At 39.5% G+C, this 25,634-nt stretch overlaps 2 protein-coding genes across 3 annotated transcripts in view; one reads left to right on the forward strand and one right to left on the reverse strand.

Moving 5' to 3' along the window:
• Positions 1-14,539, forward strand: part of NELL2 (neural EGFL like 2) — a 238,016-nt gene extending 223,477 nt beyond the window's left edge. For both annotated transcript variants that reach the window (XM_073328000.1, XM_073327999.1), the window contains 4 exons: positions 1,554-1,747; positions 2,739-2,915; positions 10,473-10,697; positions 13,769-14,539. In XM_073328000.1, the coding sequence (XP_073184101.1) occupies positions 1,554-1,747; positions 2,739-2,915; positions 10,473-10,697; positions 13,769-13,819 (647 nt within the window). In that variant the 3' untranslated portion in view covers positions 13,820-14,539. The remainder of the gene's footprint in view (positions 1-1,553; positions 1,748-2,738; positions 2,916-10,472; positions 10,698-13,768) is intronic.
• TMEM117 (transmembrane protein 117) overlaps positions 11,195-25,634 on the reverse strand; it is a 359,218-nt gene continuing 344,778 nt past the window's right edge. Inside the window, exon 8 of the mRNA XM_073328006.1 lies at positions 11,195-11,339. Coding sequence (XP_073184107.1) covers positions 11,284-11,339 — 56 coding nt within the window. The 3' untranslated portion in view covers positions 11,195-11,283. The remainder of the gene's footprint in view (positions 11,340-25,634) is intronic.

Consider the following 25,634-nt stretch of genomic DNA (forward strand, 5'->3'; position numbering starts at 1 on the left):
AGTTTTTCTAGGCCCCTAATAATTTTCGTCACCCTTGTCTGAACTCCCTTTAATTCTTCAGTATCCCTTCTTGAGATGGGGTTACTACAGTAGGTGAAGCCACACCATTGATTCAGATAATGGTATTATATAACTTTCAGTGTTTTTCTCCATCTTATTTCTCATGAATCCTAACATCTTGTTACTTTTTTGACTGTAGCTGCACAATGAGCCGAAGTTTTAATTGAGCTGTTTTGCTGTAAGTGTTGGGTTTAAGACTGGTCTGGAGAAGGTTCCCTTCCCATCTTTGAAGCCAAAAGTAGTTGAGTATTGTCTGAGGCTTTGAGATTGATTGTGAAAGATACACATGTCTATGTTGATTTTTTTATTGTTCTGCTGTCCAGTAAGTATCACAAATATCACTTTTTTGTCCAATCTGTAATTAAAAACATGGGGCCAGATTGTCATAAAGTTTTGATTTATGATTAAAGTCCGTGGAGCTACCCAGATTTGCACAGCCAAGGATGTGGCCTTTGATTTTTCAGATACATTCCAAAATGTATTTATATTGAGTAGTGCTATTTATCATATGCTCTTTCAGAATCCTAAAATGAGAGAAATGGGTGGGATTTTCCCTCTAGGAGGAGACAGCTCGAAAAGCTAAATAAAATCATTGAAATGCAAGGCAGTGTATGCCGTTAGTTTATCTTTGCGAAAGATGTGTGTGTATGCATTAATGAAATGTGTCTCTAAAGTACTCTGAAATCTTTGAAATGTAATATTGTGTCAAAGTTGTTCAGCTTAATCCCCGTTGAGATTTATTTTGTTCTTATATTAGACACAAAGATCATGGATGCCTCTGTAACTCGAATAACTAATTTGCTCTGTTGGTACCTTAGATAAACCATGTGATCCCTTATTACTGAATAAAAGTACAGGTCAGACTTCACCTTTCATGTTAACTTTTCAGTAGATGTGTAGGTGACTCAAAAGCACTAGGGAAAGCAAAAGAGTTTGGAAGCAAATTCAGTTGTCGGTTGCTTTGCTTGTTAAGTTTCAGAGTAGCAGCCGTGTTAGTCTGTATTCGCAAAAAGAAAAGGAGTACTTGTGGCACCTTCATCGGATCCGATGAAGTGAGCTGTAGCTCACGAAAGCTTATGCTCAAATAAATTTGTTAGTCTCTAAGATGCCACAAGTACTCCTTTTCTTTTTGCTTGTTAAGTATCCTTTTAGTTCTCATGGATGCAGGCTTCCATAGACTAATGGTCTTTCTGGGGCTTAGTATTATCTCTGCTCTTGTGCCTCTTGTCTAGAAGTTGTGGTTGCCTTGTTCTTGCTCTACAACTTTCACTTAGAAAAATTCAAATGATAAAGGTTTTTTTCTTTTAAAACAGAGAAGCGGTTTTTCAAAGACATTGTGTGAACTTGTGAGTTATTTCTCCCCATTCTGGTGGAGTGCAAATTAATTTTCAGCTGAAGGCTTTAATGGCTGAGAATCATTTATACTGGCTGTAGCAAGGCCATTTTTGTTAATTGAATGTGGTCTAAAAGCCTTACGCGGCATGTTTTCACAGACATTGATGAATGTGGGACTGGAAGGCACAGCTGTGCCAATGACACTGTTTGCTTTAACTTGGATGGTGGGTATGACTGTCGATGTCCTCATGGGAAAAACTGCACAGGAGACTGTATCCATGATGACAAAATCAAACACAATGGGCAGATTTGGGTTCTGGAGAACGACCGGTGCTCCGTCTGCTCATGCCAGGTTAGTATAAAGTTCACTGTTTTTTTAATTACTGATGGGGAAAAGGGAGAGATTGCTAGGGTGGAAGAAAAGGCTATGATTCCAGTGAAATTACTCTGTTACTGCTTTTCTTGGGCCTCCTCCACCATGGAGGTGATGTCACAGGAAAGGTGATTTCCACAGGACCATTTGGGATCAGTGTGCTTCCCTGTACCCAACACCGAGCACCCTATCCCAGTCCTACTCAATCCCGGCCATTTCCCATTGGATGAATAATAGTTCCTTGGAGGCTTTGCTGTGCAACCCTGAAAAAAGGAAGACAGAGCCATCAGAGACACCCATCTCCCTTAGCCATGTGGGAGCGGTGAAATTAGTGCACAGAAGATTTCCCCTGTGCATAGATCTTTGAGATGTAGTTGGACCCAGAATTAGATTGGCTAGAACTGATGAAATGTGAAGGAAAAAAGCTGTCTTCCCCCACCCTCCCGGCCTCTCATATACCCCAAAGTAATATTGTCCATCCTCCTCAGATATTAATGTGAAGGTGTTCTTTCCCCTAAACTCATGCTTAGTGCTGAAAATGTTGAAGCAGAACCCGGGCCAAATTCACTGCTGGCAAAAACAGGGACAACTCTCTAAAAGCTAAGGTTTCACCACCATTTAAGTTGAACCCTGGCTATGTTTAGTCTTTCTAATATGAACCCTTTACAATAGGTGTAGGAGAGATGGATTGGTCTTGAAGTTTCTATCAGCACTTACTAACAGGCATACAAAAGTTAGTATAATCTTAGTAAAATCTGTTAATCTGACTGTCTCAGGAAAACCAATGTCTTTCATCACCTCAGGAGAGGGCTGCTTGAAGAATTGCTGTTATGAAGGATATACACAGAAATTAAGGACATGCCAATTAACATGTGATTTAGAATTAAGCCAACATGCCCAATTTTGTATAGTGACCAGAGTTATGCAAATTTCTATTATCACTATGTGCTGTTTGGTCTTGGAACAACAGAGTGGCTATGTGATGTGTCGGCGGATGGTCTGTGACTGTGAGAACCCTACTGTTGACCTGTTTTGTTGCCCTGAATGTGACTCAAGGCTCAGCAGTCAATGTCTACATCAAAGTGGGGAGCTCTCATACAACAGTGGAGATACCTGGGTGCAGAACTGTCAGCAGTGTCGATGCTTGGTAAGTCTTCCTACAACAGCAGAGCCTATAGTAAGGCCAGGTCTACATTACCACTTACTTCAGCATAACTTACATCACTATGGGGTGTGAATAAATCTCTCACCTGAGTGACGTAAGTTACACCAACCTAAGCCTAAGTGCGGACAACACTATGTCGGTGAGCTTCTCCCACCTCTCTAACTACCGCCTCTCACGGAGGTGGATTTATTATGCCAACGGGAAAGTGTCTTCACCAGATGCGCTACAACACTTGTAGCACTTATAGTGTAGAATAGCACTAAGAAAAATGAACTCCAAGCATTTTGGCAACATCTAAATGGGATTTCACTTTGAATGTATTTTTGAATTAATCCTTTTCTGTTTCCCTTTTGTGTAATCAAAGTTTGGTTTGCACAAATGTTTCCAAACAGCAAATTTCAGGCCTATGGCCAAGATTCATTTCATCGCAAAATGAAATTTGTTTAATTGTGAAATAAAACTGTTTTGAGTGGAGAGTGGCGGTCATCTAGTTAAAGAACCTAAATAATGGCTTAAGTGGCCAATCACATCCTGAAAAGCGAATTCTGAATATTGAATTTTTAAATGAGTATCACAACAAGCAATTTCTGATCAGTGCATAGCCTGAAATTTATTTGTTAAACTATTTGTGGAAGAATTTCAAATAGAAGACAAGTTGGTAAAAACTCGGTCTGTTCACGACCCATTCACAAACGTGAAAAAAGATTACATTTCTTGAATACATTATTTCTTGAGAATTGTTCACCAAGCTGCACTTTACTGCATTGGTTTGAAATAATGTCCCTTGCAAGTTTTAAGAGGCAACAGTTCTTAAGTCTTTTAGACATAGTGCAGTGCGATTAGATCTCAAAATGTAGTTGTTAATGGGGAGACATCAATTGGCGAGGCCGTTTCTAGTGGCGTAGTCCAGGGGTATGTTCTTGGTCCAATGCTATTCAGTATTTTTATCAGATGACACAAAGATTGATTGGGTAGTAAATAATGAGGAGGATAGATATCTGTTATGGAGAAGTCTGAATCCCTGAGTTAGATGGACACAATTCAACAAAATGTGTTTTAATACAAGGTAGTACATCTGGTCACAACGACTGCAGGCTATAGCTACAGGATGGGAGATTCTGTCTCAGAAAGCAGCGACTCAGAAAAGAACTTAGGGATCATCAAAGGTAACCACCCCAACATGAGGCCTCAGTGCAGTGGTGTGGCAAAAAGGGCTAATTTGATCTTTGGATAAATAAAAGGGGAAATATTAAATAGAAGCAGGAAAGTGATCTTGCCTTTCTACACAGCATTTTTAAGACAGCTGCTAGAATACTGTTCCAGTTCTGATGTCCAGGCTTCAAGAAGGATGTAGAAATACTGGAGAGAGTTCAAAGGAAACCCACAAAAATGATCCAGAGACTGGAAAGCCAGCCTTACAATGTGAGGCTAAAGGAGGCTAAAGGAGCTCAACTTAACTTATCAAGAAGAGCGTTGAGAGATGAATTGATCACTCTGTATAATAATTATATAGGAAAAAGATATCAGAGAGCTTTTCAATTTTGTTGACAAAGCATAACAAAATCCAGTTGCTGGAAGTTGAAGCTAGACAAATTCAATCTTAAAATAATACTCAATTTCCTACCAGTGAGGGTAATTAAACACTGGAACATCTCACCAGGGGAGGTGGAGGACTCATCATCACTTGGAGTCTTTAAAACGAGATTCAATGTCTTTCTAAAGAAGCTTTAATCCAGCTTCTTGGAGAAATCCTACAGCTTGTGTGTGCAGAGGATAAGGCTGAATGGTTACAGTGCTCTCTTCTTGTCTTAGAGTCTGTGTCTATGAATCCCGTTGTTTATTCCCTTCCTTCATAGGGCACCGAGAGAGCAAGAAGCTCTGCATTGCCCCCAACTTCACAATAAAACACTTTCAGCTCTGCATTAAGACAATGATTGTAATTAAATCTCATCCTTCAGGGCTTCAACCAGTCACCTTTATGGGTCAGGAAGGAATATTTTCCCCCAATAAACTATTGGCCAGATGTATTCTGGATTTCTTTTTGGCTAGTTCTGAAACACCAGGGGTTGTCCACAGCTGAAGATGGGTCATCTAATAGGGTGGACCTGTGCTTTGAGGTAGTACAGAGGTGCCTGGCTGGTGTGTCTTCCTCACATGCTTAGGGTGAAACTGAGTGCCATTTTTGGGGTCAGGAAGGGTTTTTTCCTCAGGTCAGATTGGCAAGGATTTGGGGGATTGTTTTCCTTTTTCTGCAGCATGGAAGATGGCATATCTGCAAGGATCATCTGAGCATATTGTAGCTAATCAATTTCTTGCTGGTGCAGGGTTTTCAGGCATTTGTGCCATCCTGATTTTTCCTGTTCTCTATCTATGGCACACAATAGTTTAGTCTCCTTATGACTGACATAAATTTAGTCTAACTGAAGTCATTGGGTTCAGTATAGAGATAACTTCCCTGTCACAAACAATCCCCAGATGAAAATGAATGGTGTTTTACCTTGGTTTCATCTACGGAAGTAAATCCTGGTCCATCCAGTGGCTTTCTCTGGTCTGACAGTCATGAATAAGAATAGGAAGGAACAAATTCCAAATGGACAAACTTTTGTAGGTTTCAAGTTCACTCTTGCTACAATGCAATAAAATAGGTCCCCATGTGATTCGTTAAATGCCTTAAAAATAAAACCCTATAGTTTGTAACTTTCATACAATTACCAGATGGATGTTTTAGGTGACATCTCTTTTATTTACTCTTTGTACTTTCATTCAATCCAAGAAAATCAATTGAAATGGCAAGGTCAGTCACTGTTTCTTAAGATTACTTTTATTCCCAGCATCATGTGATTCTGAAGAACATGGGAAATTTGAACCAGATGGGAATTGTATAAAAACAGTAACTTTCTAATATTTTTTCCAGGGGAAAAAGTAAAGCAAAAGCTATAGCAAATTCTTAGATGATCTTTCTCAACTCCATGCTCTGGGGGCCACTTAAACCACCACTGTTTAATGCATTATATGTGATTTTTGTAAACAAAATACTTTCTTAGGGCCCAATGCTGGTTTCTCCATATAAATCCTGAATAGATCAGCCAGGTACAAGGGACCTAAACACGTATTGGATCAGGGATGGAATCCTGCTCCAAAACCCAAACCTAGTGATACAGGTAGGACAACCAAGCAGCTCTGGCCTCTGTGAAGTCCGTACTTTGACTGGCAGTATTGGATAGTATACTGATCCCTTGGCCACACTCCAGCCTCAAACACGCATGGCCCCAGTGAACAGCATGCAATTGAGCGCTGATATTCTAGGCACCTTATGACTTTTATGCGAAATTATAAATAGAAAAATATACCCAGAAGAATCTTCAGATGCCAAACAAATAAAATTCCCTGCTTTCGGTTACTCCTGCCCTGTTTCAACACAACCCCTCTGGGGAAGCTTAGGAAAACAGGCTTGGGAAATCAACTAATCTGGTCCTTGGGTCAGACCAAAAGGGCAGTAAGCTCCAGAGTTGAGGACCCTTCACTGAAAATTCTGTGACATCAGCCTCTTCCATTTTATACTTGGGAGAGTTAGCTTTACTGCCTGTGTTGATTGTATCTGCTCAATATCATACCAAAAGCAGATTTCTAGTGTAGCCAGATGCTAAGCATTTTAGGGCTTTATAGGGCAAAATCATCAGTTTGCACTGTAATCAGAAAGGTTTCAGAGTAACAGCCGTGTTAGTCTGTATTCGCAAAAAGAAAAGGAGTACTTGAGGCACCTAAGAGACTAACCAATTTATTTGAGCATAAGCTTTCATGAGCTACAGCTCACTTCATCGGATGCATACTGTGGAAAGTGTAGAAGATCTTTTTATATACACACAAAGCATGAAAAAATACCTCCCCCCACCCCACTCTCCTGCTGGTAATAGCTTATCTAAAGTGATCACTCTCCTTACAATGTGTATGATAATCAAGTTGGGCCATTTCCAGCACAAATCCAGGTTTTCTCAACCCCCCCCCCCCTCCACACACACACAAAAGAGCAGGAGAGTGGGTTTGTGTATGTGGTGGGGGGGGGGAGTGAGAAAACCTGGATTTGTGTTGGAAATGGCCCAACTTGATTATCATACACATTGTAAGGAGAGTGATCACTTTAGATAAGCTATTACCAGCAGGAGAGTGGGGTGGGAGGAGGTATTTTTTCATGCTTTGTGTGTATATAAAAAGATCTTCTACACTTTCCACAGTATGCATCCAATGAAGTGAGCTGTAGCTCACAAAAGCTTATGCTCAAATAAATTGGTTAGTCTCTAAGGAGCCACAAGTACTCCTTTTCTTTTTGTAATCAGAAACAAATTGAAACACCAGTAGACTACCAAGTACTTGTATAATGTAGTCTGTTGTGGCTTATGTCACTGTCAAAAGTGTGATTTACTAAGCAAGTAACCACATTCTACACCAGATGAAGTTTCCAAGTGGTCATTGGTTGGAACTCAATGTAGAGTGCTTTGGAGTAATCTAGTCTTGAGATGGCAAGGGCCAGCTCATTGTGATGAGGTCCACATCCAAGCACAGACGAAAAAGGATCATAAATAGCTGAGGATAACACCCGCTGTAAATATATAAGTATAATATATAATGAGTATCAAATATAATTAACAAGGCTAGCACACTTAATTGATAGAAATGATAAAATCTCCGCCATAGCTTCAGTTCTTTCCCCAAACCTGCAGCATCGTCTTGGTTTTAGCCATGCCTCATCCAGCTAATGCTCATCCAAGCCCCATTGTTGGATAGACATTGGACAAGAAGCTCAACTGGTACTATGGTCCAGCAAAATTGATATATAGGCTGTCATCTACACAGTGGAGGCATCAAAGCCTGTAGTACTTTGCTAACTCCCCTAATGGGCACTTCCCTAACATGTAAGAACATAAGAATGGCCATACTGGGTTATGCTAAAGGTCCAGATAACACAGTATCTTCTCTTCCGACAGTGGCTGGTGCCAGATGCTTCAGAGGGAGTGAACAGAACAGGACAACTTATCGAGTGATTCATCCCCTGTCATCCAGTCCCAGTTTCTAGCAGTCAGAGGTTTAGGGACACCTCAAGCATGGAGTTCTGTCCCTGAGCATCTTGGCTAATAGCCATTTGTGAACCTATCCTCCATGAACTTATCTAATTCTTTTTTTTTAATTCAGTTATGCTTTTGGCCTTCATAACATCCTCTGGCAATAAGTTCCACAGGTTGACTGTGTGTTGTGTGAAGAAGTACTTCCTTATATTTGTTTTAAACTTGCCGACTATTAATTTCATTGGGTGACCCCTGGTTCCTGTGTTCTGTGAAGGGGAAATAACACTTCCCCAATCACTTTCTCCACACCATCCATGATTTTGTAGACCTCTATCATATCCCCCATCTCTTTTTCCAAGATGAACATTCCCAGTCTTTTTATTCTCTCCTCAAATGGAACCTGTTCCATACCCCTAATCATTTTTGTTGCCCTCCTCTGTACTTTTGTTAAAGGGATGGGTGTACTATGAATTTATATGGTGGCATTATGATATTTTCTGTCTTATTGCATATCCCTTTCCTAATGGTTCCTGACATTCTGTTAGTTTTTTTGACAGCTGCTGCCCATTGAGTGCATGTTTTCAGAGAACTATCTATGACGATACCAAGATCTCGTTCTTGAATTGTAACAGCTAATGTAGACACCATCATTTTATACGTACAGCTGGGATTGTTTTCCCATGTGCATTGTTTTGCACTTACCAGCACTGAATTTCATCTGCCATTTTCTTGTTCAGTCACATTGAATGTTAGAACAGAACCCTGTAGAGCCTTGCATGAGAAAACCCTGAAGGCAAATGAGTGATCACCTGGCACTACCCAGTGAGGTCCCTCAAAAGAAAAGAAGGGGGTAACTTTAGATCAAGCCTTTATACGCTGTTAGGATCCAGTGTGGCTCAACAATACCTCATAGTCAATGATATCAAGGACAGCTTTACATACTTGTGGCCTGATTATCCTTGTACTTACCCTGACATAAATCAGAACTATTTACTTTGTAATCTCTGTCCATATTTCAACACTTTACTCCCTTTCATGGCTTCTTGGCATTCCAGATCTCCTATGCAGCCAAAATACATTCGGCTGCACATTGAGCTTGTACATCCACAGCATGTCTGAGTAGCATTTTCTCCCTAATACAGCAGAGACAAAATAAGATGTTTGAATGAAACGGGAATGGGGAGGCAGAAAGATGTCCATTTACTAGAGTGGATAAAAACTGATAGTTTAAAAAAATTAAAAATTGGATTTTTTTAACTTAAATAATTGTTTTAATTTAAATCAAACCTATTTAAAGTTAAGTTTGAAATAATGACAACCTATGTTAAGGCTCAAACCTTTTACAACCTATTAAAATCATTTAAATTAAATTCAAGAAATAATATTAAGTAGTACATGTTTGCAGCCAAATTTTAAAGAAAGTCAAACCACTGAACTGGTCGGGGGAGGGATAGCTCAGTGGTTTGAGCATTGGCCTGCTCAATCCTTGAGGGGGCCATTTAGGGATCTGGGGCAAAAATTGGGGATTGGTCCTGCTTTGAGCAGGGGGTTGGACTAGATGATCTCGTGAGGTCCCTTCCAACCCTGATAGTCTATATTCTATGAAGTCCCTGGCTAACCATCTGGAACTAGAGATTGTTGAAGTAAACCAGCTTTTGATGGCAATAGCCTCTTCTGCAGGTGCAGAGAGAATATTTTCTTCATTCCAGTTTATTCAACTGATGTAATCCTTCAAAATTAAGAAACCAATTGGGAGTTGAAAAAGCAGGAAAGCTCCTTTTCCTCTTCCAATCTATGAATAAAAACTAGGTGTGTGAGGATGAAATCAAGCAGTTCTAAAATCTTGAAGGACATGATGACCAGAAACAAGCATTTCAATTCACTAACTACAGATACTTCCTTTATTTAATAAATCAGTTAGTTTTAAATGCAATACATACTTTAATGAACTTTTTGATAAACTTTTTTTCTTATGTATCCAGTGCATTTAAGGTAGTTTTATTTATACATTTATTTATTTATAAATAAATAAAATTCTGTTTTGGTTCATTTATAATTGAATTTGAATTTCCATCCAACTAGAGCTGGACAGAAATCACAAGTAAAAAATTAATCATCTAGTAAATAAGAAATGTATCCTTATTTAAATCAAGTTTCCTGATTGCTGATTTCAATTGATTACATTCAGTGATTTAAGTTGCTTTGATTTAAATCAATCCACCCTTCCATTTACCACCAACACCACCCCTCCAGAATGACACATTGATTTTTAAAATACATACACTTTCTATGTAACTTCTGGCATTGTCAATAGGAAATGAGCATCAGAATTCTTTTCACTGTCTTTTAAATACAGCCACATGGGAGAATCAGCCAGCAGAAAGAGACAACACACTGAGTCATAGAAACATGTAATAGTACATCAGAAACAACACAGAATAATTAAAGTGATCTCTCTTTGTTCCTTTTTTTTAAATAGCAAGGTGAAGTTGACTGTTGGCCTTTGCCTTGTCCAGAGGTGGAATGTGAATTCAGTGTACTCCCCAAGAGTGAGTGTTGTCCGCGCTGCGTCACTGACCCCTGCCAGGCAGACACCATTCGTAATGACATCACTAAGACATGTCTGGATGAAACTAATGTAGTTCGCTTCACTGGATCTTCTTGGATTAAACACGGCACAGAGTGCACCCTCTGCCAATGCAAGGTAAAGAGCATAAAACTCAAGCCAAGATGCCTCCTTACCAGGTGGTTCTGTGGCTTATAAATATTAATACATTTAGTCTGGTCAGTGGGAAGTCAGTTTCTACACTTGCTGTTCAAAGGTTGCAATATGAAATGTTCACCTTTAAGTGCAGTCTCTCCTGTCAGTGGTGCAGAGCTTTCAAGAACGAGATGATGATTTTAATGTGCCAGCAGGACAGAAATCTCACAGCATCATAGCCCATGTTGTATCTCACCTTGAGCAAGTGAACAAACATATCCTTTCCACAGAAACATCTTGCTTTGACTGTGATGGCAGATCTTACTCCTGCCAGCCCCTTGCTATTTTGCAGATACTTATAGGGTCAAATAATTTCCAAAGGTCTGTATGATCTGACCTCATACAGGAAATATATACTGTAGAGTGAGCATCAAATTACCAATGCTATTTTCTCCTTTAGGATTGTGTTGATCAAATATTTTAAGTTTTGTAATGGCAAAAATGGAAAGTCTGCTCTTCCTTGGTTTAAAAATGACAGCAGAATCCACATAATTTGGGCCTTTTATATTCCTCAGGGGTAAGGCACAAATTATCTCAAGGAGAAAGGTTCATGGTGAAAAGCTTCTGTGAATTCCGCTGCCTCTTCTAAAAGAAATTTAAAAAAAAAAAGGATGTTAGAATAAAGTATTTCCATTGGATGGATAGATAGATAGATAGATAGATAGATAGATAGATGTGAGGAGAACTGTATTTTGTATTGTGTATAACTGAAGAATGACCAGTAGCAGTTCCCCAACAGAGGTGATCAGCCGGGAGGAAGGCGGGAGAGAGGGAGAGCAGGATCCATTGGGATGAAGATCTATAACCCTCCCAAATAATTTCAGATCTCATCCCATGTCCTTCCCATAGGGCTATATAATAACACCTAAGGCTCCACTTGGAAGAAGAAACAGGATCAGAATCCCATTCTGTTGAGATGCCTGGGAGTGTAGAAGGAGCTTATTTGTATAAATTCCACTGGCTGTCAGTTGTGGAACATGTCCCATCTATTCTACCCTCTTGTGCTCCAAGACTGGTCTCTCTTTTTCACAACCAGTTTATACAGAGCTATGGGCTACTGGTACCAATTGTTGCCTTGTAAACTCAGATCATGATTTGACCCTATATGAGTAATATAGATACTATGCCAAGCTCCATGGGCTCCCAATGTGTCATGTCAGAATCCATTCTAAGATCTACAGAGGAAACCAGTTCAGCTAGTATACTCCACATAATTCCAGTGACCAGATGGACATTAGTGTAATCCTTTTCTTTTAGGATAGTCAGAAACAGAAATGCCAAATAGTCATTGTGCCAGTTTAAACTAGATTCACCATTTATCCTTAGGTTTTCCATGACAGAACAAGGAGCAATGGTCTCAAGTTGCAGTGCAGGAGGTCGAGGTTGGATATTAGCAAAAACTATTTCACTAGGAGGGTGGTGAAGCACTGGAATGGGTTACCTAGGGAAGTGTTGGAGTCTCCATTCTTAAAGGTTTTTAAGGCCCGGCTTGAGGAAGCCCTGGCTGGGATGATTTAGTTGGGGTTGGTCCTGCTTTGAGCAGGGGGTTGGACTAGATGACCTCCTGAGGTCTCTTCCAACCCTAATCTTCTATGATTCTATAATTCTATGTTATGAATTTTCAAGTATTACAAGGCATAACAGTATAATTAGAGCCTGAGACTCTTAATAATTAACATGTACCATTTGTTCCGCAAAGAACAAAACCTATTTTGTTTCTTTCCAACACTGTGTTCTTTTTTGACATGTACTGTAAGTATTTTAGCTTTGTTTTCCATCCAAGCAGCCTAATCCAAGCAAACAAGGCGAATACCATAGTACAGCTTGTATAGTTTTGATTCTGTATCACAAAATATACATACCATACCGCTATGTGTCTCATTTGTACTGCTTCATTTCACTGTTTTCTAGCAGTACATCACATGGCAGGTCAAAGCTTTAGGATAAGCTTCTCTAACCAAGCTATTGCAAAATAGGTTTACATGAAATCCTTTAAGAATTCAGAAAGCCAGGCATCAGCTAAAGCTGACTTAGCCACAAAACCATTTCAAATCACAAGTGAAGAAGGTGAACTCTAGGATTGCTGGCATGGTTGTCTAATCTCCTGCCACATACAGTCAAGAAAATGAATGAATGATTCTTACATCCCTGATCTTTAACCACACTTCAATCGACTAAATGTATTTACAGTAATTTAAAAATTATAGGTTTCAGAGTAGCAGCCGTGTTAGTCTGTATTCGCAAAAAGAAAAGGAGTACTAGTGGCACCTTAGAGACTAACCAATTTATTTGAGCATAAGCATAAGGTGCATCTGATGAAGTGAGCTGTAGCTCACGAAAGCTTATGCTCAAATAAATTGGTTAGTCTCTAAGGTGCCACTAGTACTCCTTTTCTTTTTAAAAATTATATGCACTATCTGCATTAAGAGTCATACTGAGAAGAAGAGGTAGAAATGCAACATATATCTTTTCTTCAATACTTCAATCACTTTTCTAGGCATCCTGTGCCATTAATTGCTAATGTTTATAGAAATATGTCTATACTAAGATCTGGAGGAGAAACTTCAAAGATTAACCTTTGACAGTGTTACAGCTTGAAAGTATTAACTTGAGATATTCAATGCTAAATAAAACTCGTGGTTCCCTGTGTCAAATCTAAATAAAACTCCTAATGCCTTGTCTTCTTTGTCATCTTTACTGCACACATTGGGCCAAATCCTGATCCATGTGAAATAAATAGCATATTGCCAAATGACTTCAATTCTATGTCTTAGTTTTATGGTATGGATCACAACAGTGATTAGTGAGTGAAATCATTAGATTCCTTTTACACAGAGTATGGGACTGAAGTGAAGATAGAAAGAACTAAAAAATAAACAGTTTATACATTTATTTAGAAACATTTTTCTACTGGGCAGGTATTTGCAGGTGGTCATTCTGATTGTTAATTTGATTTTACAAAATACTAACCATTTAAATATCTCTCTTCTTTTCCCCTTCCTCCCCCCACACAGAATGGTCACGTTTGTTGCTCAGTGGATCCACAGTGCCTTCAGGAACTGTGACGCTAACAACCGTGTCTCACAAGCAGTTTCTGGTTACAGAATTTTCCTTCACAAAAAGACCTTTAGACCAAAAATTGTATAAAGCCAAAACTGAAATCATATCAGTTTTGTCCATCTAAAGTGCAGAAATGTTCTGAACTGAGTGAGCTTTCAATTACCTGAGTGAGAATGAAATCTATGGAACTGGAGAAAAGCTCAGATGTGTAAACCTTTCTTTGAGGTCAGGCTCAACTTCTGGCTATTTATGTGTCTGGCATCATTATGCAGAATATTAGGTTAGTGGTAAAGTGACACATTGTAACATTGTACCTAACGATGTCAAGATCGAGAGACAAATAGAAGTGATCATTGAGTCTACTGAAGCTTTGAAAGTCCAACACTTCAATAGGCACAGAGATTTTTACTTAATAATATTTGAATCTGCACAAATTTTGTTTGATTGCTCCCTGCAGACTCTAGCAGAAATTTGAATAAAGGGAGGATGTCTTCAGGAACAAAGAATATAGCAGCTAAGATGTGTTATGTACAGTACATGCTCTGAAAAAAGATATAAGTTATTGTAAAAAAAGTGATGCACAGGCATGGCTACTTAATGTTTTCTGATGGGGAAAGTCATCTATATTTCCTTGTTTTACTGCACTTATTATTTCTTGATTGAATTTGTTCAGTATAAGCTCGTTCTTGTGCAAAATTAAAATAAATATTTCTCTTACCTTATAATATTTCTGGCTTTGAGTCTCCTTCACTGTTACAGGTGATACTTTTATATATTATACATGACTGTTTCTCCTTTGTGAATAGGGTTGAATATAGATGTTTCTGTCTCGCAAAAGTTGTGACATTATTTCATATTTGTGCTGGTCTTTAAGGGATTGATCTTGCAAATGCTTATGCATGTGAGAAAGTTTACTCCTGTCAGTAGTCCCATTGAGTTTGACAGGACTATTCATGTGCATAAAGGTTTGAAGGATCAAGTTCTAAATGTTGATAGGATACTGCCAAACTGGTTAGACACAACATTTGACCTTCCTTAAAGCTGTTCTAACTGGTGGAAAATTCTCTCCAGATTCGAAGCCCCATTTTTGTTGCTGTTAAACTCCACAACTTTGGTGATTTCAGAGGTGCTGGCACTCTGAGTGCGGGGGGTGCTGCCACACCCCTGGCTTGAAGTGGTTTCCATTATCTCCAGGGTTTACAGTTTGGTTCAGTGGCTCTCAGCACCCCCACGATACAAACTGTTCCAGCCCCCTGGGGTGATTTTGATAATTTTGTAATGAAAATTAATAGCCTCTGCTAACGTGTGATGATTCTCCCAATATATTTATTTCTGTTGCTGCAAGGGCAGTCATCCAGCCATGAGAGGAAATGTCATTTAATAAACCCAATTTTCACTACTGATGTGACAATAAACAAAAGAGGCAACATGACCAAAGCTGTGTTGTGCTACATATGAGGGGAAAAAAGAATACAAATAAAATAAAGATCTAAAAAATATTCAGGAAAAAAACGAGTGCAACATTCTACAGTGGACTATTAAAGCTATGAAGGTTTTCAAACTGAATAAATCTTTTTTCTCTTCAAGACCTTGTCCATAAATAATAGCTACTCACGGGATTTTCTGTTTTATCCTCCGTTTCTGACAAGCTACAATCAATGTTCTTGAAGAAGCATGTTTGCTCCTTAAAAAGAGGCTGTTTTGTGCACTGTTTTCCTGTCTGCAAATAATTGTAAGGGGTCATGTTTTGCCCTCAGATACACAGGCACATTTCCTGTTGATTTCAATGGCAGTTTTGTGCCTGTATCCGAGGGCAGATTTGACAGACGGTGTGACTGTTTGGGGATTATGCTGTGATTTCATTATAAAACGTGTGTTAGAAATACACAAAGCTCAGACCATTTGTTTTTTGTTGAGCAGGGTAAAAAAATGAGTTAACGTATTACTTGAGGGCAAAATCCTCTAGCTCAAGTAAAGGCTGCAGAAAGCCCTGAACGAACACTGTGAAACTAGCACATGGAAGGGGCAGGAGATACATAGCCCAGCTTCATGCACACTTAATGTTGGACTCAAGGGATTTAAAAGTCATGAAGGGGAAGTGGGTGGGGGGGTGGGGGGAGTCTGTTCAGTTGGTCCACAACTACATGAATCCAATAGCTTAACACCCTTTGTAAGGCTTAAGGATGAGGCTTGGGGCATTACTCCATGCCTGGAGCTGTAATAGCAGCCACAAAGAGGCTAGAAGGGTTTTCTATGCCTTCTCTGTGGGCTGGGATTCTGTTTCCCCTAACCTCCAATGTACTTTCTCTGCACGTAGTCTGGCTTGGGTTATGCACAGAGATCAGGTTTGGCCCTAAGACAAAGGTAAGATCATAAGATCTCTTCATTTTTTTTTCTTCACTTCTTCGAGGCACAGTAACATTTACACTTCATACCAACCTGTACTTCAGAACTCAGAATGGTGAATGATGGAAAACAAATCTCTCCATTCATTGCCGACCCGCCCCTGGAATGATGTGTCTTATGTTTTGGGTTGTTGTGGGGTTTTTTTACCATCTCATTGAACAACCTGCACTTCGCCAACAACTAGGTCAAATATAGCCAAGACATACCATAATAGTTTTTTGTCAAAATGAACCATGTTCTCAAATCCTGAGACAGCCAGTCAATACTATAGGTATTTGAGGAGCACAAGTTATTCAGTTGAACAGAGTTGAATGAATAAAAGATGAGAAGGGGTTGAGTGAGCATTTTCTAATCCAGGTTGCTAATTAGATGGGAGTTCTTGTAAAGGTCAATAAATTCCACAAAGACATCTCAATAATCCCCCCCAGCTAAATTGACCCATCAATTAGTAGTTCATCTTTCTAATTTTCCCCCAAACAGAAAAATTAAATACTACTGAAAATTGATCTCCAAGAATTCCAGGCCTAAAGAATCTCTCAGGTAATATCAAACATTTATTTTCCCTTACAAATAATTAATTTGACGTATTTCTTAGCCATCTCACAGGAACAGTCAGAGTGAAGCTGCTCTGTTGTGTTCTTCTACTGACCTTTCATTATTGGTGCACTGTTTTCAGCATTAGAATTCAATAACTCCCATAGAAGAGTTGTCACCTGTTTGCAGAGTAATTGCCCTAAGTTAATAGACCTGCAGATACAAAGGCAGAAATGTCTTCAGTTACACTGGATTCAATTCTATGGTGAAACAAATTGGCAATGAATAGCTGCATTGTAAACTGTTGAAAACTAAATTCTTTAACTGGAAATTTCTGGTATCTATAAATTCACCCTGGGCAAGAGGAGGGAGAAAGCTAGATTTCTCTTCACTCAGTGCTGGTGTTAAACATTTCTATGTGAGACCAATTGAGCCTCAAAGTGAAATGTTTATCTTCATTCCAGAGGTTAGATTCATAGAAGTTGAACTGTGCGTCCCAATTATTCATCATACTGTGCAATAAACTTACATTAATATATATATATAGTACCAAAGCTCTAAAGCAACATGGTGACTATGCATATAGCTTTGTGTGTGTGTGTTTGTGTGTGATAAACTGAGTGAGGTAATATCTTTTATTGGACCAACTTCTGATGGTGAGAGAGAAAAGCTTTCATACTCAGTTCACAAATTTAAACTTAGTGGAAAGAGTTGAAACTGTCTAGACAATAGAAAGAGGTTCTTTGTGTTATTAGGAAAAGTAGCCTAGTGTAACACTGGACAAAGAATAATGCATATTTTATGGTGCAGTAAATGTTCCTGTTTTCTCCAAAATCTCCATCTGTTTCAGTCTTGCCTCAAAAGTAGAGCCTTTGAATTAGGGTTGAACTCAATATTTACTGGAAGAAACTGTAACAGTAATGGGGATAAATATTAGTTTATAATAGAAATGTGCCATAGAATTGCTTGTGTCTCAAGCCTGGATGGTCAGCTTCCCATTGCTCCTAATCACTCTTATATGGGGTGCACAATGGGTTTACAACCAGAAGTGCTGCACAATTCAATGCCCATTGAAGTCAGTGGGAGTCTTTCCACTAATTTCAATGGACTTTGCATCAGACTTGTAGTGGGTTAGATTCTGATCTCAGTTAACCAGTGTAAATCTAGAATAACCCCTCGAAAAATCTAAATATATAATCAGAATATGATCCATTCAGTACAGAGTAACCTGGAAAAAAAGTTGCTCAGAAAATTGTACTTTATAGATTGGGATTTTTTTACGCAGCCCAAGGAAATTAAATGCACAATTTCCATTGCATCTGTGGAATTCGGGCACCTAACTCACTTAGGCGTTTTTGAAAATCCCAGATATAGATACTGCTTCACTTCTTAAAATATAAATGCCCACATACTAAAACGCTACAGATCAGTGTTGATTAGTATTTTCTGATTTCCAGAATTTACACCTTCTGTAAAATGCTAACTAAGAAAAAATTGTCTAATACAGTGGTTCTCAAACTTTTTTATCCACGGACCACTTGAAAATTGCTGAGGGTCTCAGCAGACCACTTAATGATCTTTCCAAGTGTTGTTTATATTGTTAACTAAGTATTGTAAAGGCCTTTGGATAAAAGTGCTATATAAAAAAAAGTAATCATAAATGTTTTTTTTTCTACAAATAAAAGCACACAACTCATATTTTAATATCAGTCGTCTTACCTTTCTAATGCAATGGATGTGCCCTCCCTCCCCTGCCGTGGCAGCCCTTAGGCTGGGGCTGGGAAGGAGGGGGGTCTTTCCCTCTCTCCCCCACTGCAGCAGCCCCCGAGCTGAGGCTGGGAAGGAGGGCCGTCTCTCCCTGGCAGCTGCAGCACTGGAGCTGGGGAAAGTTGCCTCTTTCTCTGGCCGCTACAGCCCTGCAGGTCCCAAATTTCCCCGACGCCCTCTTCTCACCCCACTGCCCCCTCCCACCTCACCTTACATGGGCGTCTTCTCCAGGGTCCAGGCACCTCATTAGTGAAGCCATGCCTGCTCGGCTCCACTAATTTGGTGGGTGGCCCTTCATTCTCTCGTGTGCGGCCACCCAGGCATGCATCTTAGAGGGAACTATCCGCGGACCATCTGAATGGAGCTCGTGGACTACTGGTGGTCCACCGATCACAGTTTGAGAACCTCTGGTCTAATATAAATAAAAAATGTGCACCTTATGTTCTACCAACTTTAGTGAATCATTTAAATAACATAAACCCTTAATTACTGCAAACCGCAATAGTTTACTAATCACATTATATTCCATCCATAAAGCCACCACATATAATTACTCTGCTTTTCTTAAAAGTATTTTTTTTCAGTAATATCATTTTACCCTTTAAGTTATACTTTAATATAATTCCCAGGATGCATCAGAGGTATTGCTTCGAATTGCTAATATAAACAATTCCCCGGGTCCTATTTAAACTGCAAGGACTGAGACGTATTTGAACTGCCAAAGCCAAAACAAACTGATCTGCATCATTGCTTCTAGAATATTACCCTAAATAAAGAAGCAGATCACTCATAAAAATTCTGCCTCAAGAGAAATTTATAAAATGAAAACAACCAAACCATCCCATTGCTAACCGGTCAAGCACTCGTTCCCCTTTTAATTATGAGACATTTTAAGATGAAAAAGAAAATTAGTGTGCAGTGGATTTTTCTTACTTTTTGCATGTGCCACTTAAACAAATTTCTTACAGGTGCCGCAGCCAAAGGCATATTTACGGACTGCTGCTCTTGGACATTTCTTCCGACTTTGTTGGCTCTGACCATTTGCTATTTCTTTTCCCAGTCTGTTTTTCTGGTAATATGTCAGGATAATTTAGGATCATAGTATCACAGAGGTGAGGGACAGCCTGTTAGAAGCCAGAAATTTCACTAGCAGCAAGCCCAGATGCATCAGTGCGGCACAGGGCAGAGGAGCTCTGCTGGGGTAATCCCCTGTCCCCCAGCTGGGATCCAGGCACCTGCATGGTAAGGTGGCAGAAACCTTGCCCAAGGAACAAGTTCCCCTCCTGCTGCTTTATAGCTGAACCAGAGCCTGAGATTTTTCAGTTTTTTCTGTGATAACCTCCTCATGAGGGGAGGGATCAGACAAGAGAAGGACCAAGTGGCTCCCCTTGGCACCACATGAATCAGGAATGCCTCTCCTTGCACCTCGTGAGGGTGAACTCTGCCTGAGAGACATTGCCAGCTGTCTTTTCACTGTAGTGGGATGCAGGGGATAGGAATGATGACAGCCTTTGCTGCCCTGGGAGCCTGCAACATGAGAGCAATGGAGGCAGGGGTGAGGGGAAGGAAGGGAACTTGTGCTAAGGAAGGAGATTGATAGTCAAAGCAGCATGAGCAGGGTTCATAGGATGACTTGCCTGTACTTGCCAAGTGAAGAGAGGCCAAAGGTTGTCAGGATGGGGGTAGAAAGGAAGGTTGGACAAAACTGAAGGATGGCTGGACAGTGGACTAGAACAGCAGCTTAGAGAGAGAAGGTGGGTGGACCTTCTGTTGTGAGAGATACCAGCTTTTGAGCTTACACAGAGCTCTTCTTCAGCTCTCTTTAGCTCGAAAGCTTGTCTCTCTCACAAACAGATGTTGGTCCAATAAAAGATATTACCTGACCCACCTTGTATCTAATATCCTGGAACCAACACAGCTACAACAGCAGTCTATAGCTCGGCAGGTATAAGGGAGCACCGTGCTTTTGAGGGGGCCGTGGGCAGTCTTGTACACATTAGGCAACGTATGTTTTGTCAGAATAAATGTGCATAATAACTAATGAATCATGTGGCCTTACTTTTGTAACCTTCATCTGCCTCTATTCCTGTTTTCCCTTACTATTTTAACTGCCTCGTATTGTGCCATGACTAGCATTAGAATATGAGCTCTTTGGAGAGAGTCCATCTGACTATACTTTCAAAACACTTTGCATATGTTGGATGCCACCACAATAGAAACTGAAATTGCTTGTATGGATAACAATAATAGCCAGAGTTATTACAATTAATGCAAAAAAAAGGTGTTTTGGAAGGGATTAAAAACCTCATGCTTCAGGGGTCAAACCAATCTCTCACTAGTCAGGATTTGGATGAGGTCTCCACGGACAGGCAGAGTGTGGGAGGGTATCTAGCGTCTACTTGTAATTAGCTTCTACTTGTAATTCTATTTGGATAGGCTAGGAGAGGAGAAAGTCATGGTCAATGGGTGCTCCATCCTTCCATATCTAATTTATGCTACCTATAATGTGCTAACCATCATTTTATATATCAAGATATACAATTTTCAGTCTCTTGGGAAGGTTCTTGATGTTTTCCATAACAATGTTTTTACTTTTTAGGCCTTCAAACTTTTTTAAACACACAGTTCTCTGATAGAGCAGCTTGTAGTGTTGTCTATGACTGTCTTAGTCAATGGTAACTTTTTCTACAATACTTAATACCTCTGACCATAGACCGTTCTTTTTAAGACCTAATGCCCACAAACCTTGTAAAGTTTGGAGTCACATCTGAATCTGGCCTCAAACTCTGTAGTTCAGGCTCCTCTTTACTTACTGCCGTCTTGGGAATCTAACCAGACTGAAAGACCTGTTATTGAAATTTTAATTCCAATCTTGTGTTCATTCTGAATGGATAATTATAGCAAATCATTATTCCAGGTCTTCCAGCAACAGCTTCCTAACATAGTTCAGACAAAATTTGTCAGCTGAACTCTTTCCCCACATCTAAGTCCTTCAATCACATTACAGCTAGATTTAAAGATTTCAAGTAAAGCCACGAATACCTGCACACTTAAGGGATCTTTTTATTTCTTATAACCAGGTTTCCCTCATTCATTTGGCTTTTAAATGGTTTTTTGCATGCTTCATGTATTTGGATTGCCTCTTATGGGTAATGCACACTTGCACATAAAGCTTCTCCGCTATTGCATTTCATTTTTCTAATCTAGTAGAATTTGGGATTCACCTAGTAAATCTATCCCTGGTAGAGCTCCAATCAGCAGAGTCACACCTCTTACACATAGGCCGAATTTGGCCGATTGTGTATAATTTGAAAGCTGAACTTTTTGTGTGTGATTTGGCATTTAAAACATTTTTTTGTGTGTGTTTCATAATAGTCTTCTGTAGTTCCCCAGGGTCTTCGCATTAATGCTTTAGAAACATAAATGTAGATTGATTGAACAGTCAGTCAATATGAGGTAGAGTGAGGACATTTCCTCCCATCTGTGCAGTTTAGGGGGTTTTTTTGTTTGTTTTTGTTTTTTGGGTTTTTTTGTTTGTTTGTTTTTAAACTAAGAGGCATTAAATTTTACAGTAATGAATACAGCCATACAATTCACTGCAGTCTGACAACTACATGGTTTTCCTTTAAAAGGAGAGAGAAGATGACGTGCTAGGTTAAGGAAGCAACACATTATCATCTAGTTTAGTGAAATAAAGATAAGAGGAAAAATGAGACAGTTACAGATATTGAATGGCTGTTCAGTATTGTACCGCTAACCACTTGCAAACCCATGGGAAACAGTAACCGACTACCACAGGTATAGCCAGTTAATAATGAGATAATTTAGTCAAGATGAAGAATGTCATCTACCAAAACCTCCAACCACTAATTACTTTGAATATGTAGTGTAGACAGGGTTTAAGCACCTTTAAACCAAGTTAGCTGATTGTCCATAAGGTCAGTCATTACCAGCTAACACAGTTCTAAAATGTGTTAAATCCTGTCTACAATGGGTGCTAACATAGTTTTGTCACATTCTGGGGTGCAATCCAGATTAGTTCAGGGCTGTCATCACCTGCCCTGCAACCTGGGCTGCCTCACCAACAGACAAACTGCAGGCAGGTCACACCCTGAGTGTCGTGTGTAGTTGCAGCCAGCCAGCTACACTCCAGTCATGCTCTGGCTTCCACCAGCCTTGGTTGCCATTTGCAGGGTGACCCCCCCTAACACACTCGCAGTCCCGAATTTTCCCAGAAATGTGGGTTCCACACTGTCCAGCCCTCCCCTAGCCAGTTCAGATATTAGAAATCTGTTGTGCTTGTAAGGGAGTCAATATTCAACAGTTTGTTTTTTAACTGGAGTTACCCAAACAGTTCAGTTTAAACACCATATTGGATTAGTTTTGATTAAAGAATATTACAGATGTATTTAACCACACAGAGAGAGCATTAAAGTCCAAAATGGTTACAAGAGAAATAAAGATAAACTGCAACCTAGTAATTATAACTTAACAACCTAGACTTGATTCAAGGTAAAATCCCCATCACCAGTTCCCAGTAACAGGACGGACCAAATTTTCAGATCAGAACCCATCCCAAAGTCCAAAGGCTGGTTCCTTTGTCTTCTTAGGTGAAAGAAAGAGCGAGACAGGGTGAGAAAGGATGAGAGACTACCTGGTGTGTTTGCCTCTCACTTTTCTAATCCAGTCGCCCTTTCGTGATGGTTACCCCTAGATACAGTTCCTTCCCAGTGTGAGAATGGAGACATGGAATTTTGTGGTGAAAGAGGTTCCATGTTGTTGTTAAAATGAAGATTGATCTGTTTTGGTCCCCCTATGTTGTCAAAGAATGGCCACTAGAGCAGTGATTGCCAATCAACTTGGATGACACCTGGCATCAGCTTGTCCTTTGTCTTTGAAAAACAGGTTCTCCCCAGATTAGTCTGGTAAATTATGACCAAAATCTGTTTATGTTAATAACTTGACATATAATGTTGCTGCACACATTTCACCATGCTATTATTGACCAGTGTGTGATGTTAGTTTTCAAATGATACTTTGCAAGGCATATTTTGTACAAAGATTATTATAATAATGTGTAGGGTCTGAATACAGGGATGAATTCCATCACAGTGTTTAAACAAGAGTTAGTTAAACCATGTTAACTAACATGCTTAAGACACACACACACACACACAAACAAACAAGTGTGTCTTTTGTCAGTTTCTCCCCAAACCACCAATATTACCCAAAAAACCCAACAACCCCAAAACCCACAGAAGACCAGAAACTGTCCCCAAACCCTTGCATTATTCATGTTGAAAAGCACCTGACTCCATGAGCAGTCTCACTAATTTCAATAGTTACTTGAAAAAAAAAAAACTACTACTCAATGTGAGTAAAGGTGGCTGAATCAAGCCAGCAAAGTTCTATACTGTAAATCTGCTGAATTGTACTAGAACATTATAACACCAATGGCCCAATATAGCTATCCATCACAGCTGCCAATATTTATTCGCTGGCAATTGTTTTAATAACTAAACTTATACATTGTCATTGGAAAACACAGTGTGCCTGATCCTCAGAAAGTGTAAACTGGCATAGATACGTGGAAGTCAATGGAGCTACACCAATGTAGCTCAGCTGAGGCATGGGCCCATTTAAAAAAATGTCTTCTAGTGAATCATTGTGTATAGTCTTCGCTTTATACAGTTTAAATAATATAATAGTTTGTATAGCTTATTTAAGCACATTTCACTCTAGGGGGTTGTTTGCAGGATTTTCAATACAGCTATTCCCAGTGTGTGATTAGGCACCTTGGGGCAGATCCTCCATTCACATCAGTGGAGCTATGACACTTGCCACTAGCTGAGGCTATGAGGCCTAGTTTCTTCTTTGGGAGGGGATGACAAACCTTTTAAATAGGAATGTAGTGAAAACAATGGTGCTGCACATGCAGGATGAATTTTTGGCTGTACTAACATTCATGAAACTTGGATTCCTGATAATTTCATATATAAAACTTGTCTGCCCTTGTCCATTTTCATAATGTATACTAGTGCTATTGCACTGGTTGCACCACTTGATATAAAAATCATAGAAAGTAAAGAAGGGAAATACAACTTGTGCCCGGACTGCACCAACTCCTAGGTTGTCATGGGAAATAGTGGTTCTTCACTATACCTGGAAGACAAGATAGGCTCTAAATAACAAGGTGCTGAGTTTGCCAGAAAGTCTTTCTTCAGATTTGTGTATTGTAATTATCCTTGTCGAGGCTCATTCATGACCTTGTTTCTCTGCTGCTGTGTATGCTCATAAAGCAGCAAGCATGTCAGCAAAAATTAAGTTACCTGCAAAATATTAGCCAAGATGTTCTGCCAGTCATGCACCATTCTTCAGAAATGCACAGAACTCAAATGCCGACTCCTTCAGATGTCTTTCAGCTTTACATTCACCACTTCCTAATTAATTTATAAGGAAGAGAAAAAGAAAGGAAAGCACAGAAAAAAAAAAGCCCTGAAATTTCCATTTTTATGGTGAAACTGCTTTATAAAATCTAACCCTAATAGTTGGTTTCATCACTCCTGCATGAAACAAATAGTCATTAACCAATATTTCATATAGCATAAAAATATGAAAATAAGATTTCTTAGTAGTGTGTTTTCTTAATGTAACATTGCACACTGAGCTATTTAATAACTGCTGAGCAAGTCTACTTTGTAATAGATGTCAAAACGTCTAGTTTTATGAAAGTGCAGTTTCACTTTCAACACTCCAACAATACATGATGAGCCAATGACAAATAATCAAATATAACATGTTTAGGCCAATGGTAACGTTTTCAGAAGTGCCTATGTCACCTTTAAAAATTGAACATTTGTACTGCAAACATTAGGGCATTGGGAAAGTGCCCAGGGACTTGCCTATAGCTACCCATAACCTAGTTACCACTTGTAAAATTGATTATGGCAATGAACTCCATTTGCTGTGACATTTGGAAGGCTTCTGCTTGTGCACAATAGGCTTCATCCATGGTCCTCTGAAGTTAAAGTTAAGTTCTTGTTGTTTTCTGTGGGCGTTAGTCTGGGCCCAATGCCCTTAAGCCCTGATCCTGCAAATATTTCCACCAAGGCT

Source organism: Lepidochelys kempii, chromosome 1, assembly GCF_965140265.1.
Source record: "Lepidochelys kempii isolate rLepKem1 chromosome 1, rLepKem1.hap2, whole genome shotgun sequence".
Taxonomy (NCBI): domain Eukaryota; kingdom Metazoa; phylum Chordata; order Testudines; family Cheloniidae; genus Lepidochelys; species Lepidochelys kempii.